Below are 14293 nucleotides of genomic sequence, written 5' to 3'. Positions count from 1 at the left end.
TCCTCGACAAGACAACACCCCACAACCTGTTCCAAAATATATTTTTGGATGTAATGACTGAGGGAGTTTGGAATCGGTATATTACAGTTAGCTGGAACTGTAATATGCATTACATAACTAGAAGAGTTCCATTAATGTTTCGGTCCTCCCTAGCTTTTAAAAGTTGATTCATCCAACTGTAGAAGAATGTGTACCCATCAAAACACATATAAAGTGTCCTTTTTGCAGCGATAAGTGTCCAGTGGAGAGCAAGCAACTTTGTTAACTTCCACCAGGCATGAATTAAAAACAACCTCAGCTGTCTTTACGCGCACTCGCAATCCATTAATCTTTGAAAGCCTTTCAACACGGCATGGAAGAACAAATTGCGTCCTTGCGTCCGGCAGAACGATGACAAAATGACGCGCGCCTATTTTAAGAGGACCTGGGTGTCATACCCTTCTGTCTGCTGAGTAGTCGGCGGGTCCACCTGTAAGATACTCCTTATGAGGGGTGGGACCCCATCAGCAATGTCACGAGAAGAGGCGGTCTGTGCACTCGCTTTCGAAAAGGATTGGAAAAGTCAAAACGGTGTCCTGCGCTGATTGGGGGTCCGGAGGGAAGAACGAGGAGGGTGGGAGGATTTCGCTCACGAGCCTTTTGTGTTTCACTTGTAATATCTCACATATCAGTAATTGAGCGCGCGAGCAGACGGCCCCCACGCGCTATGTATTCTACTGAGCGCGAGCTCGGTAACGGCCTTGATCCGCTTTCCAGCGGTTATTCCACTACGGACTGAGAGGAGACTGCTGGGAGTATTGATAAAATAACAGTTCAGTGAGGGGGGAAACTGTTTTAGTCTCGACTTGAACCGTTTGGAAGGACTTCGTTTTACAGTGAGGAGAGGTTTGGAGTGACTTTGCTTTTCCGTGCGCGGCAGGGGGATTGAGCGGAAAACGGTTTGTATCTTTGTGAGAAGACTGCAGTTAGGTGCAAAGTGAAGTTGGCATGATGTTGACGTTGGTTATAGGCGCAGTGTGTATACTGTGCCATGCATACGCACAGAATGAGACAGAACCCATCGTGCTGGAGGGGAAATGCTTGGTCGTGTGCGACTCAAATCCCACCTCGGACCCCACCGGGACGGCTCTTGGTATATCGGTGCGTTCGGGGAGCGCCAAAGTAGCTTTTTCCGCGGTGAGGAACACGAACCATGAACCGTCTGAGATGAGCAATAAAACAATGGTGATCTACTTTGATCAGGTAATCCTTTATAACAGAAAAGCAAGTGGAATAGGAGATTTACGCACTGTTTCTTTTGTTTACTGCTACTTTGTTAGGCGTTAGTTGGTTGGGATGGCGGGCGCTTTTAGTATCATGGCAATTAAATACGGTTACAGATGCAAACTAGATCGCAAAATCAAACTAATATAACAGCGTTCACAATTTATATATGTAGTCTATTGGGAGATATCACATTTCTTTCCACTTCCACGTCGTTATAGTTCAATTATAGGCGTATAGCTTGTAATTAGGCTATATCTAATAGCCCTGAATTTACTTTTTTGCTGTTGTTGTTGTTGTTGTTGTAAAACTATTCTGCATCTGTTCTTGTATAATGTAAATGCTTTGCTGGTCTACCAGTGTCGTTTCCGTTTTAATGTGAAACCTAAACAGTTAAAAGACATTAGTAATTTGTAAGCAACATTACGTATTCCTGTCATTCTAATGTATGCACCCTTCTTCAGGTACTTGTGAACGTTGGTAAAAGCTTCGACGAGGAAAGGAGCAATTTCTTCGCCCCTCGCAAAGGGATATACAGTTTTAATTTCCACGTAGTGAAAGTGTATAACCGTCAAACGATCCAGGTAAGTGTTTTGTGGCCATTCCTTATGCTCACCTGTCCCACTTTCTGTGTTTCTCTCTAAAGTGTTCTTTGGTTGCGCGCGCGCAGGAGGGAAAATTATACAGTGTGTGCGAGCGTTATTAATTCAAGCAAGACAAAAACGGAGCCTATATATAGTCTTGTTTTGAGTTAACCAAGCCTTTAGATCTAAAACTTTAGTGGTCTGGTCTGGAATACTGTTGTTTATTCCCTTAATTAGCACGAGATTAATAACCAACTTAAATCTGGCACGTCGACTGTCTGGCGCGTGTTCAGGACCATGGACATAGAACGCGCGTGACAGATTCGCCTCGTGGATTTGTTAGATGAAATTAATACCACTCTGTATTAAATACTTATTTTTTTTAAAAATTTTTTTAACGTAAAATAACGATATATTGTTTTTTTTTTATTCATTAATTAACTCATTCATGTATTTATTTATTCGTATTTTCAAGATACCACATAAGTGTTTAAATTGAGTTCATCATCCACTCGAATGCTTTCGAGGATGATTTTTAAAAACGCACATTAAAAGGTATGTCTTTGACTAATTACGTTGCTTTGTTTCCCAAAGGATTCCTGATTACATCCGCTCTGATCAGTGACTGAATTAGAAGCAAATAGTCAAATCACACATTTCTGTATCTCTGAGGTGCAAACATGGACTAATTGAAGACAAGGAGCTGTAACACACTCACTAACAAAAACAAAAACACAAACAGAACATGAAACTAAAAGAGCTACATAAAACCAATGCACTCTAATAATTAAATTATGATGGCACAAAAACCATGCATATAGTTGTGCGTTTTTTTCCCTTTTTTTTTGACAGTGCTTACATGAATTACATGAATTATATTTGTGCCTTAAACATTTATTTATACTTGTAAATTGTATCAGATGCAACCCTATTGCGCAAACAAAGCAGAAAAAAATAAGTGAGGGTTAAAGGGAGAACTTAAGGTTTTAAGAATTTAAACAGTATATTTTAATCTAAAGCCATTGTCACAATAATGATTCATTCTCAGCAAGTCCTGCACAAACAGAAAATGTATTTGTAATTTATATTGTACAGATCTCCATAATTAATATCTTTATTATTTTTAAATACATCTTAATTTCAGTCACTTTATAAACGAGTGATGTTATGCTGGGAAAAACTAACACAATTGACTATGAGTGAAGTCTTTCAGATGGTTTGTTTAGCTGATACAATAAATTTTTTTATTTTTTATTTATAAACTTCACACTTATTACAGTACTTTAAAGAACAACAAAAAAAATTCCACTGTTGTGCCGAGGGTGAGTAGGCCTGTCTAATATAATGCAGAGCATAGGTTAAACAAACACATACACAATTTTAAAGACTCTGTAAATAATACAGCATCCTGTAGAGTATCTGTATGGATCTCATAGAATTCTTTAGAACAAGAACTGTCTGCACTGGGTGTAAGACACTGGGAATTAGAGCTCTTTCCTCTGTTTATTACAGTTCCTTAGAACCTAAATGTTCATACCCCAACAGTCAATCATATGTAGTGTTATACTATACATCAACACCCCAAGGACAAGTTGATTTGACAACACTTGGTATTTGATTGGGAAAGCCTTCCTTTTTAAAGTCCATGCTGGTTCAGGTGCCTAAGGGCCTCCAAATCTAATAATCACATTCTGCATTTTGAATTCTATTGACAGTTTTCTTCATTACAAGTTAAAATTTCATCACAAAACTCAAGAACGTGATTTGCTAATTTAGTTAACATGTATTTTGTTAGCGTGATCTCATATTCCTCAGCTTTGAGGATACTGACATATTGTAATAACACATGCCAAACCGAGGAGTCTAGCACAGTGCGGTACCAATTGCAGAGAATGTTATTTTCACATAAAACAATTCAAAGGAAAAAGCAGCAGACAGTCATGCATTGGAATACTTATTGAAGATATACTCCCCATATTTTGTGGAGCATAATTCTCTTGTGATGTTTAGATGTGACAGAGGGTAATTTAGGAAATTACGTTCTGACTTAAAATAATGACCCTGTGAATAGAGATGACAAAGGAGAGGAAAAAATATTTTGTCTTTGCTTGTGTCCAACGTCAACCATTATATATGACTGAGACAGGCAAAGAGACTGAGAAAGAGCGAGAGGAAAAGAGGAGGTGGTCCTCTGTCACTCCATAGTGTCATTTGGACGGGAAGCTCTCTGTCGGTTTTGCTAAATGCAGCGTTAAATTGTGTTGTGAGACCAATTCCGTAAAGATCAATTCACATTATATACAATGGTCCATTTGTGTTTGTATGTTCCTCTTGTAGCTAAAGGCCTTTTTGGGTATGGAGTTAGAATTATAGGGCCAAAAAGCTGGAGTTTCGTGGGCTTTGGGTGTGTGTGTGAGATTTTTTTTATCAATGTGTATATGCATATTGATTGAGATAGCACTTGATTTTGTGCATCTGGTAGCCACGCACAGTATTTAAAGTCACCTTTTCAGTAATCACTCATCACCTTATTCCTTACCGAGAGTAACAAATGTGGATTTCTCTATTTCTCTAGCTCAGTTTGAAAATGACTGGCATAGAAAAATAGACTCAGATAAACCAAAGTGCCATTTTCATTTCCCTTGGCAAAGGCCCATAAATGCTTTGATCAACTTACAATTTCGTGTGGAACTGCATACTTTATTGTCAAGGGGCTTGTGAGCCTGCAAAAGAAAGGGAACAAGAGTGTATACATTTATTACATACATTATTGATGGTAAGAAGATTAAAACAGGCCCTTGTTTATAATAATTACAATATGGTCTCCCATAGTTCCTTCAGGCTTTTGTATACATGTTGTTTTATTCAGCTGAGCAGCAGGTGAGTGTTATGGCTTCTTAGCTGACTCTGGGGATTCTTCAAAGCAGAGTTATTTTGTAAAATTCACTTTTCAGTTCCTTTAAGCAAAATTATCCAATGGCTCATAGAGAGAGAAAATTAACAGAAGAATGAGTATGTCCGTGTTTGTGTGCACCAATGGTTCCTCTAATCTAAATGCTTCCATATTACAGGTGAGCCTGATGCACAATGGCTGGCCAGTTATATCTGCCTTTGCTGGGGATCAGGACGTCACACGTGAAGCAGCCAGTAACGGCATCCTGCTTCAAATGGAGAAAGGTGACCGTGCCTACCTCAAGCTGGAACGAGGCAACCTGATGGGTGGTTGGAAGTACTCCACCTTCTCTGGCTTCCTGGTCTTCCCCCTGTAGAGGGGGGCATGCCATGGAGGGACTATTGCTCTTTAGCTCGCCAGCTTGTATGAGATAGGAAGGATATTAGGGTGGATGAGAGATAGAATGATAGAGAGAATGTACAGAAAAAATATAGAAAGAGAAAATTAGTGTGGCAGGATCTCATTTGCACTCACTTTGTTCTGCTGCTTGACTACAGCACTGGACAGCCAAAACTTTTTTATTATCCTTATAATAAATGATAATTGAAATTATATGGAAAGAAAACATACAGAGGATTGAAGCCCTTCACCCATATTCATTCCATCACAATCCGCCCTCAGAAAACGTAATCTGCTTTAAGGATTGTCCTTCAGCAGCCCAGAGCGCCATTTTAAACAGGCCACATCTTTGTATATTCTCTTCATACATGCATACCGTGAGTCTCAAATACCATTGTCATTCCTCTTAGTGAGTCCAGTCGCTTTTCTCTGGTCTGCTCTACTGCTCCTCTAACTCACCCTTTCTTTTCTCAGAGAGGGCGTATTCGCTCTGTCATGACTGCAGGATCTCTGAATCCTCACAAAAGACTGCATACTGAAAATATACATACATGCATAAAAAGTCTTAAAGTTTCTATATGATTATGATATACTCAATGCCTAAATCGAACTGTATTTCTGTATTTCAGTGTTAATACTTAGTGATTGTGTGTGGATTATCAGGCTGCTGTCCAACTACCAATGCTTCTTGTTTTTGTTTTGGTCGAAAATGTGGCTAAAATGAAACTATATCAGAAATACTATAAAGTACAAAGTTTATTATAATTTATTGTAAGATATTTGTGAATATTTAGCAGACAAACCCCTCCCTTTTGATTAGTTAAGTTAAATATTGATTTTCTTTTTTCTTTGATTCAATAAAAATTAAATGTTACTTATTATTTTTCTTAATCTGATGCTGTGCTTTGAGATTTAAGATTGAAGCCTACAGATATAGAGAGATATACACAAACACAAAATCTTATCTTACAGCAATGACACACTCTTGGTGTGTCTCATTGGTTTTCTGCTCTCTCATGATGTAGATTTGCTTGACTGGCCTCTCTGTCTCTTTCTCTCTCTCTGTCTATTTCTCTCTTTACCGGGTGATTGAGGCCACTTTCTGCTGCACTCAAGACTCTAATGAGCTCCTTGGGGGAAATTAGCGCTTGCATAATAAGCAAACCCCACTGTTTACACAAAAATCATGTTGCGTACATCTTTGTTTCTTTCTTTCCTTCGTTTAATACCTCTTTTTACTTTTAGCACTTCATTACATGAGAGGGTTTTGGTCCATTTCATTTTGTCCATTTGATGTCAGAACATTATTTTGCATTGTAGCATGCATACGTCTTTTAAGTTGGATTGTATTATCTCGGGTAAAACCAATATCTTCAACCAAACTAAGAATTATCAGAATTGGACCATGTGGTCCTCTGTATTTGCATAATAACAAACACGCAGATGGAAGCAGGGGTTAACCATTACACTTACCCAAATATTCAACAAGGAAACAGGAACACATTGTTCAAACATTACACTGCAATCTCTTCATTATACGATATAATGCTGTATTTGAGGGCCCTCTCAAGGAAACTTGCTGGTTCAGTGTACACTGCTCTGAGGATATGTAAAGGGTGAATAGACAAGTGTTGAGCTGTGAAATGTTAACACGGCACCATAAGAGCCCTGATGTCCACACTGGCCTGAGCCCAGACAGTAAGGGCCTGTTTAAAACCACTTGCTTACAATTTGTATGAGCAGCACACTGGTATGAGAGCTGAGGGGCATGAATGAGGAAGAGGAAAATATTCTGACTTGTTTTGAGAGGTAATTTAGGCCTATTCATGTTGAAGAACACAATCATAAATAGCTTACCAGTATTGCAGAAATATAATGTATTTTTTAACCTGTGTAGTTAGTTATGATTCAGAATCAGGCTTTACTATTTGTTTATTGTGGCATTGTCATTTTCACAACAGTGTCTACACAGTTAGTCTTCGATGCATAAACAACGACATTAGGCAACAACATTTATTAGACTGTTAAATCTGCCCAAAAAAGCATCAGACAGGATGTGAATTTAATCACCGGATTCATGCCAGCATGTGAGCGTGGTGTTATTGAGTGAGGTAGACTAAAGGTTGCGCGAGATACACAGCGAATGTTCTCTTATGTGACACGTGCCAGGGGAGTCTTTGGGTATGAACCCGGTCCATTGACTGGAGTGAGGCAAGTCATCCATCTTTCCAGTTCTGACTTATGCCTCCTACACACTACATGTCTTTCAAAGATGTCGGATTGTGGTATCGTTCATATTACACAACTGTGTGTCTTGTCATGGAAGTCATAGAGTTTTCAAATTACACAAGGAATCAGCAACAGCGGTGAACACATTACAAAACATTTCACTATTGACGAATCCCGATGACTCTGCCTGGACTCCAAATTACGTTTCACAACAGAGTACATGTGAGAAGTGACACGAGATATGAAAACAAATTCATGATCATATGTTATGCATTTCAGAATATGATATGTATGTTTTTAATTGCCTTTATATAATGTGTAATCTTTCCTGTTTCTTAACAGCATTAAAAAAAAAAATTGTTTTTCTGTCTAAAACACCAGCAAAGACAAAGGAAGCCCCTAATCTAACCCTATTCCTAACCCTAACTGCGTGTGGAAGTGATTCCCTCTTTTGGAGTTGGTGCAAAACCCATTCTGGAGTAATCCCACCCTCATTTGGAGATATCTGGCCTGAATCTATACCTACTTGCAAGTAGTGGGAGTGCAGAGAGGGTGGGAGACAAGCAAAGCCAACATGGTTCAAATTAAACTGATACTCTAGGTTAAAATGTTTTTTTTTTTTTAAATGGCTAATGCACACAGAATGTATGACATGTATCCATGTATGACTACAGAGAGCACTTCGATATGATTCTTTTTCCATTGCCATTTTAGGATTTAGAAATACAGATCTGACTTTTTAAGGATCCTCTGGGGGAAAGGACATGTTGTCAACCAATAATGAGCAGATATTTCAGCTTTTCCTCCTCACAGTACAGTACATTACAACTTGTGGACAGTTTTTCCCTTGGTAAACATTGTGCTGCATTGATAAGCTGCACACTGGGATATGTGAATGCTCTGACATTGTGATCTGTGTATGTCTTCTCCCTTGTAACAAATATTATATATAACGATCAAATTAAATGTAAATCATTATTGTCACGAGAGGTCGAAATACGACTCTGAACATCACATGGTGCCCCGGGCACTTGCCCAATTGCCTATATTGTTAATCCGTCCAAATTAGAGGACAGCACAATTGTAGTTGTTTCTTCAAATACTAAGGCGAAGAGAGAGGTAAGTGAGAGAGCAATAATTAAAAGGGAAAGTGGTGAGACATTGCAGATTGAATTGTAATTGCAATAAGAGGAACCATATTAGCAATGTTTACTTCAACTGACGTTTACTTATACCGTGGTGCTCGAATGGGAGTGGAGTAATTATAATGGCTCTGAAATTAAATTAACTGCCTGCCGAATTGGATTTGTGCTTTAGAATTGGGTGACAAGGATGTTGACATGATTTTATCTGCTTTATCGGGGTCACACACCCACATTACACCAGCACTCATAAGTATTCAGTGTCATCAAATGCAGATTGGTCAGTAGATCACTCAATACTGTAAAATTATTTTTTTTCCTAAAATGAACAAAATGTATTTTGTTATTTACAGTATCTGTAGAGGTTTCGTTGAATAATTTAGGCCAATAACTGTACTGAGGTGACCCAGTAGGCCTACTCCCAGTAATGGAAATTGACCAAATGTACTTTGTGTGATGCTACAGTCCATAAAAATCATGAAGAAATAAATATATTTTAAAGGGACTTTGGGAGACATTTTTATTTTAACTTTTACAAGAATTTCCTTGTTATATCTAGTCTATTACTTTTAAATGGCAAATCACCTTAGTTTACTACCAGCCTCTACATCTTGGCATTTGTTTACTTATGGGTTTTGGGATTTTTCGTTGTGTGCAATACATCACTTCAGCCAATTCAGCTTCTGCTTGTTACACCCTTATCTAGTATTCAGCGTACACTTGTGTGGTTGAATGAAAGAATTTGGTGTTTTAAGAGTCATTCCTATTGCTATCAAACTAATACACAAACCCAAGACATTGTTTTATAAAAGGATTAGCAAGGCAACTCAGATGACATCTGACATTTACTAGGTTGCTTCTGCACAGGATGCCTATGTCTTTATGACCTTCACAACAGCCTATGTGTCTTATTGATTACTATGAATGTTGAATATGTTTTTTATTTAGTAATTATTTTATTGGACATGAATGATCAAAAACATTTGAAGCATGAAAAATATTTTTTATATTGGAGGCTTTTGAAACATTTAATGAAGAATTATGTGGTTAATGGGTTGAAGTGAATTCGTGATTTATTGTTTCTGGATGAGCACTATCCTTCCATGGGGAAATAACAATGTGAACTGCAGGGATATTGATGATATTGCCAAACGACCGAACACCCAACACTTTAAATATTTAAAATAATGGGAACTGATGTTTCAGCAGATTGTGTCACCTTTTAAAGCCACATAATATGTCTCTGCATGTGTTAAATGCGCTCCACTGTCAGTTAGGTGATCAGTTTGAAACCTGTCGTAAACCTGTCGTGATTTTGTGTGCACTTATGTCTTAAAATAGGTGTTTAGAAACTACATTCTTGCTGTTGTGGTGCTGCACATATTTGAACAGATATATAGTCACAATTTCAAAGAATGACATGTTCTGTTACCTCAGGAGGGTGGATGAAAGCATTTAATTCAGTTTTCAATGGTTCAGTAGGTCTTAAATCAATCTGAGTGATGCTTGAGTGATGCCGTTCAGTATCTCACAGTGTTTTATTTTAGCTCTTTACTACTTGTGGGCAAGAAGGCCTATTATGTTAATGGGGAACAATTGAATGTTAGTGTCACAAATTATCTCTGTGAATTATATAATTCTGCAAATTAATCCTCTTCCCATAAACAATGGTGCAGTGCTCAAACTGAGAGTGAGAGAGAGGTTTTAATCATGCTCTTAATTAATTTATGTGCGCTTCATTTAGCTACAGTGTGTTTATCTGTGTCCTGTTGTACTCACTTTAGCAGGTTAATGTGTTTTCTGTTTACAAAAAAATAAATGCAATTACCCTTTTTTATCATTTTTAAGCACATTTTGCGTGCATACATTTTGTCTGCTGTCTATCACACTTTTGAAATGAGAGTGTGAGTTTTAAGAAACAAGTAGTATATCTAACAAAATATCACGTGTTCTGTGTTGCATTTTGTTTTCCTATTATCTGGCTAGACATTAAAATTAGTTTGTGTGTGAGAGAAAGAGAGGGAGAGGGAAAAATAAAGATTGAGAGTGTGTGCGCTCTTTCACAGGGCAAGATTTGGCTGAGTGGTTCCATAATTGGGAGGAATGACTTGGTTTTGACTAGAGCGAAAACACAAAGCAATGGAATATTACATTTATTATATAACGAGTCTTCTAAGAGCTCTTTAGCAGCCCTTAAACTGTCACCAGGCTCAAGTTTGTCATTAAAATAAAGGGCTGCAAATCTACAAGTCATCAAATATGGATGCAGGACCATAGAGGGAGGGAAATGTATGTGGAGAGAAGAGAATAATTGTATGATTGCCTAAGTATTCTGGATAAGTCCTAATTACGGCGCAGATAGCAGCACAGAGGGCCGGATGAGAGAAGAGTGGGGCTTGAATGCAATGTTTCTCCTTGTTTCAAGAGGGTTACGATCTGAATCAAGCATCTGAAGTTCATTTCATTCTGTGCGTATTACCTTAATTACAGATTAAAACAATGAACTGCATAAAAGAAAGTTGTTGGATTGGTTTAAAAATAATTATTATAATTCTTCATAGCACAAATCTCAATTGTTCATAGCACAAATAAAAAAATAAATGTTTTGGCATTACATTTAACTTAATGGATGTTTTTTGTTTGTTCTTTTTTGTCTCATTGTAGAAAGAAAATGGCTGCTAGTGAAAATACAGTTGAAGTCAGAAGTTTACATACACTAAGGTTAAAGTAATTAAAACTCCACAGATTTAATATTAGCAAACTATAGTTTTGGCAAGTGGTTTAGGGACATCTACTTTGTGCATGGCAGGAGTAATTTTCTAACAATTGTTTACAAACAGATTGTTTCACTTTACATTGACTCTATCACAATTCCAGTGGGTCAGAAATTTACATACATGAAGTTAAATGTGCCTTTTAGCAGCTTGGAATATTCCAGAAAATTATTTCTATCGGGAAGACACACAGGCTTGAGTGAAGTTTAAGATGCCATTTATTTGATAAATGTAAAATAGAAAGTAATGTCTCTCTCTTTGGCGTAGGCCCCGTCCGGCGGTCTGAGGGAGTTGTACCCGGAACCGTCATGTCCTGCCGGAGATAGGAGGCAGGGGCGAGGAACCTAACCCCGTACGGGACAGGGCTCAACTGGTGGTGGTGGGGTGGTGGAGGTTGCCGTGTTAGCACATCAAAACAGCAATGTGATAGATTGTGAGCAGACTTATAAAGCAATGGCTTACATACGATTGGCTAGGAATTACCCAGCGAATGATGTGATGATGTACAGCTGCTAGTCTTCCCGCTAGAACTACGCTGCGCTTCCATTTCTATCGGGAAGACACGCAGGCTTGAGTGAAGTTTACAATGCCATTTATTTGATAAATGTAAAACAGAAAGTAATGTCACTCTCTTTGGCGTAGGCCCATCCGGCGTTCTGAGGAAGTTGTACCCGGACCGTCATGTCCTGCCGGAGATAGGAGGCAGGGGCGAGGAGCCTACCCCCAAAAAGAGAGAAAGTAGTATACTACCCCCAAAAGAGATGATCCAGTTTGGTACAAACCAGGTCTTGTGTTAGGCGTTCATTCTGGAGAAGGAGAAAATAAGAGATGTGAGCATCAAAATTGACATGAAATTTGCGATATCTCTGGTATGGTTGTGTGAAGCCTTTGCAATAGGAATGTTTTTATTTATTTATTTTTTTTGGGGGGTGATTTTGGGCTCTCCGTCGAGGCCCCTGGTTGTGCAGAATCTGCCTAAGGTGAGCAGCGTGATATGTGGCCCTATGTTAGGCCTGCGTTGCTGTGCAGTATCTTTGTTGAAAGACGATATTTGATATGAAAACCCTCCAACGAGGGAAGAGTTGTTTGAGGTATCTTTGCCGAAAGTGGGCAACATGCGTAAAGCCATACGGTAATGGTGATGTTGCGTCCATTCCCTTCGTTGAAAGACATTTGATACGAAAACCCTCTGACGAGGGAATAATTGTTTGGGTATCTTTGCTGAAAGGTGGGCGACGTGCGTAAAGCCATATGATAATGGCGACATTGTGTGCAATCCCTTTGCTGAAATACATTTGATATGAAAACCCTCGGACGAGGGAAGAGTAGTTTGAGATATCTTTTCCGAAGGTGGACAAAGAGTGTAAAGCCATACGATAATGGCGAGGATGTGCAATACCCTGTTGAAGGATATCCCATTATCGTGCCAGCTTTCCAGCGGCTGGCTTGTGCAATACCCATAAGCCAGAAGCCCTGGCAAGGGGGGTAGACATAGTTATGTGCTATCCTTGTGAACAGTGGGCGTGCTTGAGTTGAATCGGATGTGCTGGGAGAGAGCCACCAACCACCACCAGATATGCATGAGAGCTTATGGCTGATGGAGAGTTGAGCTTGTTTGATGATTTGGGTTAGGTTGACCATTTCAGGTACGATTGGGGAGATCGGCCGCCGGGCATCTTCATTGTGGATTCCAGTATACCTCGAAGGGTGCCAGTAGGAGCTGGTCTGTGGAACTCCAGCGAAACGAGGGAGGGAGACAGAGATTACATTGAAAACCCAGTGATGTGTCTGGCTGGGATAATGAAGTTGCAGGAAATGCTCTGCCATGTCAGACATCTCATAAGGAACATGATGGTTCGAGGGGGACCAGCCTTTATTGATTTATAGTCACGACTGCGGAATTGTAGCATAACTACTATGCATTTGCATGTCTGAAGGAAACCCATATGACGCTGGCTGTGACGGTGGATGTGGAATAATAAAGGCCTCTTTTAAACTTCTCTTGTTGATGTAGCTTGCTGTAGCATCGCAAAATTCAGCTACTCTGGGAATGTATATCCCATTCCTGTACTCAAACATATATGTTACCCCATATAGGGTAAAGAACCATTTCATTGGAGGGTATAGTGGAATGTAGTTTTGCTGGACCATATAATGAAGTGCTATACGAATAAATGTGGAAGGATTTGATAGCTTGAGTCTCTGTGTCATATCTTTTTTCCCTCAGCTGAGCCGCATCGAGACAGGGATTGCAGATCAAGAAAATTTATTAAATACATTAAATGACAAAATTACCTAACGATAGGATTCATTTCGAAGAGAGCGGATGGAGAGTAGGAAGCTATATTGTATCATTCTGTCCATTTTCCTGTGAACCATGATCCTAGAAAGTAACCCCTGAGTCCTGTGGAGGAAGCCGCGTCAATGAATAGGCACATGTCATCCGGAGATTCGCGGCAGCCATCATCGATTGATAGGTAGGAGAGGTTGTCTATGGAATGAGCTAGTGTGGGGAGGCGGGAAACAAAGGAGTGGCCTTGAGGAATGATAAGCATGGCAAAATTGAGGTGGCCTGGTTGGGACTGGAGATTGCTTATAAGAGTGGCCCCTTTTTTTTTTTCTTTTTTTTCTTCTCTTTCTTCCTTCCTCGAGCTGGAGCAAATAGAGTGAGAAGAATCATGTCTCCACTTCATAAGAGTTTTGTTGTTGGCTGTAAAAGTGAACATGGGGAGTCTCATGTACTCCCAGCGTCAGAGCCGCAGTGGACAGTTTTGTTTTTGAAGGAAATGTGCTCCCAAAACATACAAAATATTTGTATGTTTGTGCAAATAATTTTACACCGGACTGCTTTGTGAATGTGTGTCAATATAAATCTGGATCTTCAAAATGTGATTATCAAGCATGGATCAGTACCAACTGTTCGAGTCCCAGCTTTACGTCCTGAATATGCAAGTATCGAGCTTAATATTTTGTGAATATTAGCAAATCTCCTTTCCGAATGTGCTTGAT

The 14293-nt window shown here is 39.1% G+C and overlaps 1 protein-coding gene across 1 annotated transcript; it reads left to right on the top strand.

Annotated features, from left to right (window-relative positions):
• Positions 1-974: 974 nt before the first annotated feature.
• Positions 975-6120, top strand: LOC127661784 (cerebellin-1-like). The gene is made up of 3 exons (XM_052152672.1): positions 975-1242; positions 1728-1847; positions 4919-6120. Exons 1-3 carry the CDS (start codon positions 988-990, stop codon positions 5114-5116), a joined length of 573 nt encoding a protein of 190 aa, XP_052008632.1. The 5' UTR covers positions 975-987; the 3' UTR covers positions 5117-6120.
• Positions 6121-14293: the final 8173 nt, after the last annotated feature.

This window comes from Xyrauchen texanus, chromosome 21, assembly GCF_025860055.1.
Source record: "Xyrauchen texanus isolate HMW12.3.18 chromosome 21, RBS_HiC_50CHRs, whole genome shotgun sequence".
NCBI classification, from domain to species: Eukaryota; Metazoa; Chordata; class Actinopteri; order Cypriniformes; family Catostomidae; genus Xyrauchen; species Xyrauchen texanus.
Note: the sequence above shows the minus strand (reverse complement) of the source record. Positions and strands in the feature narration are given on the sequence as shown.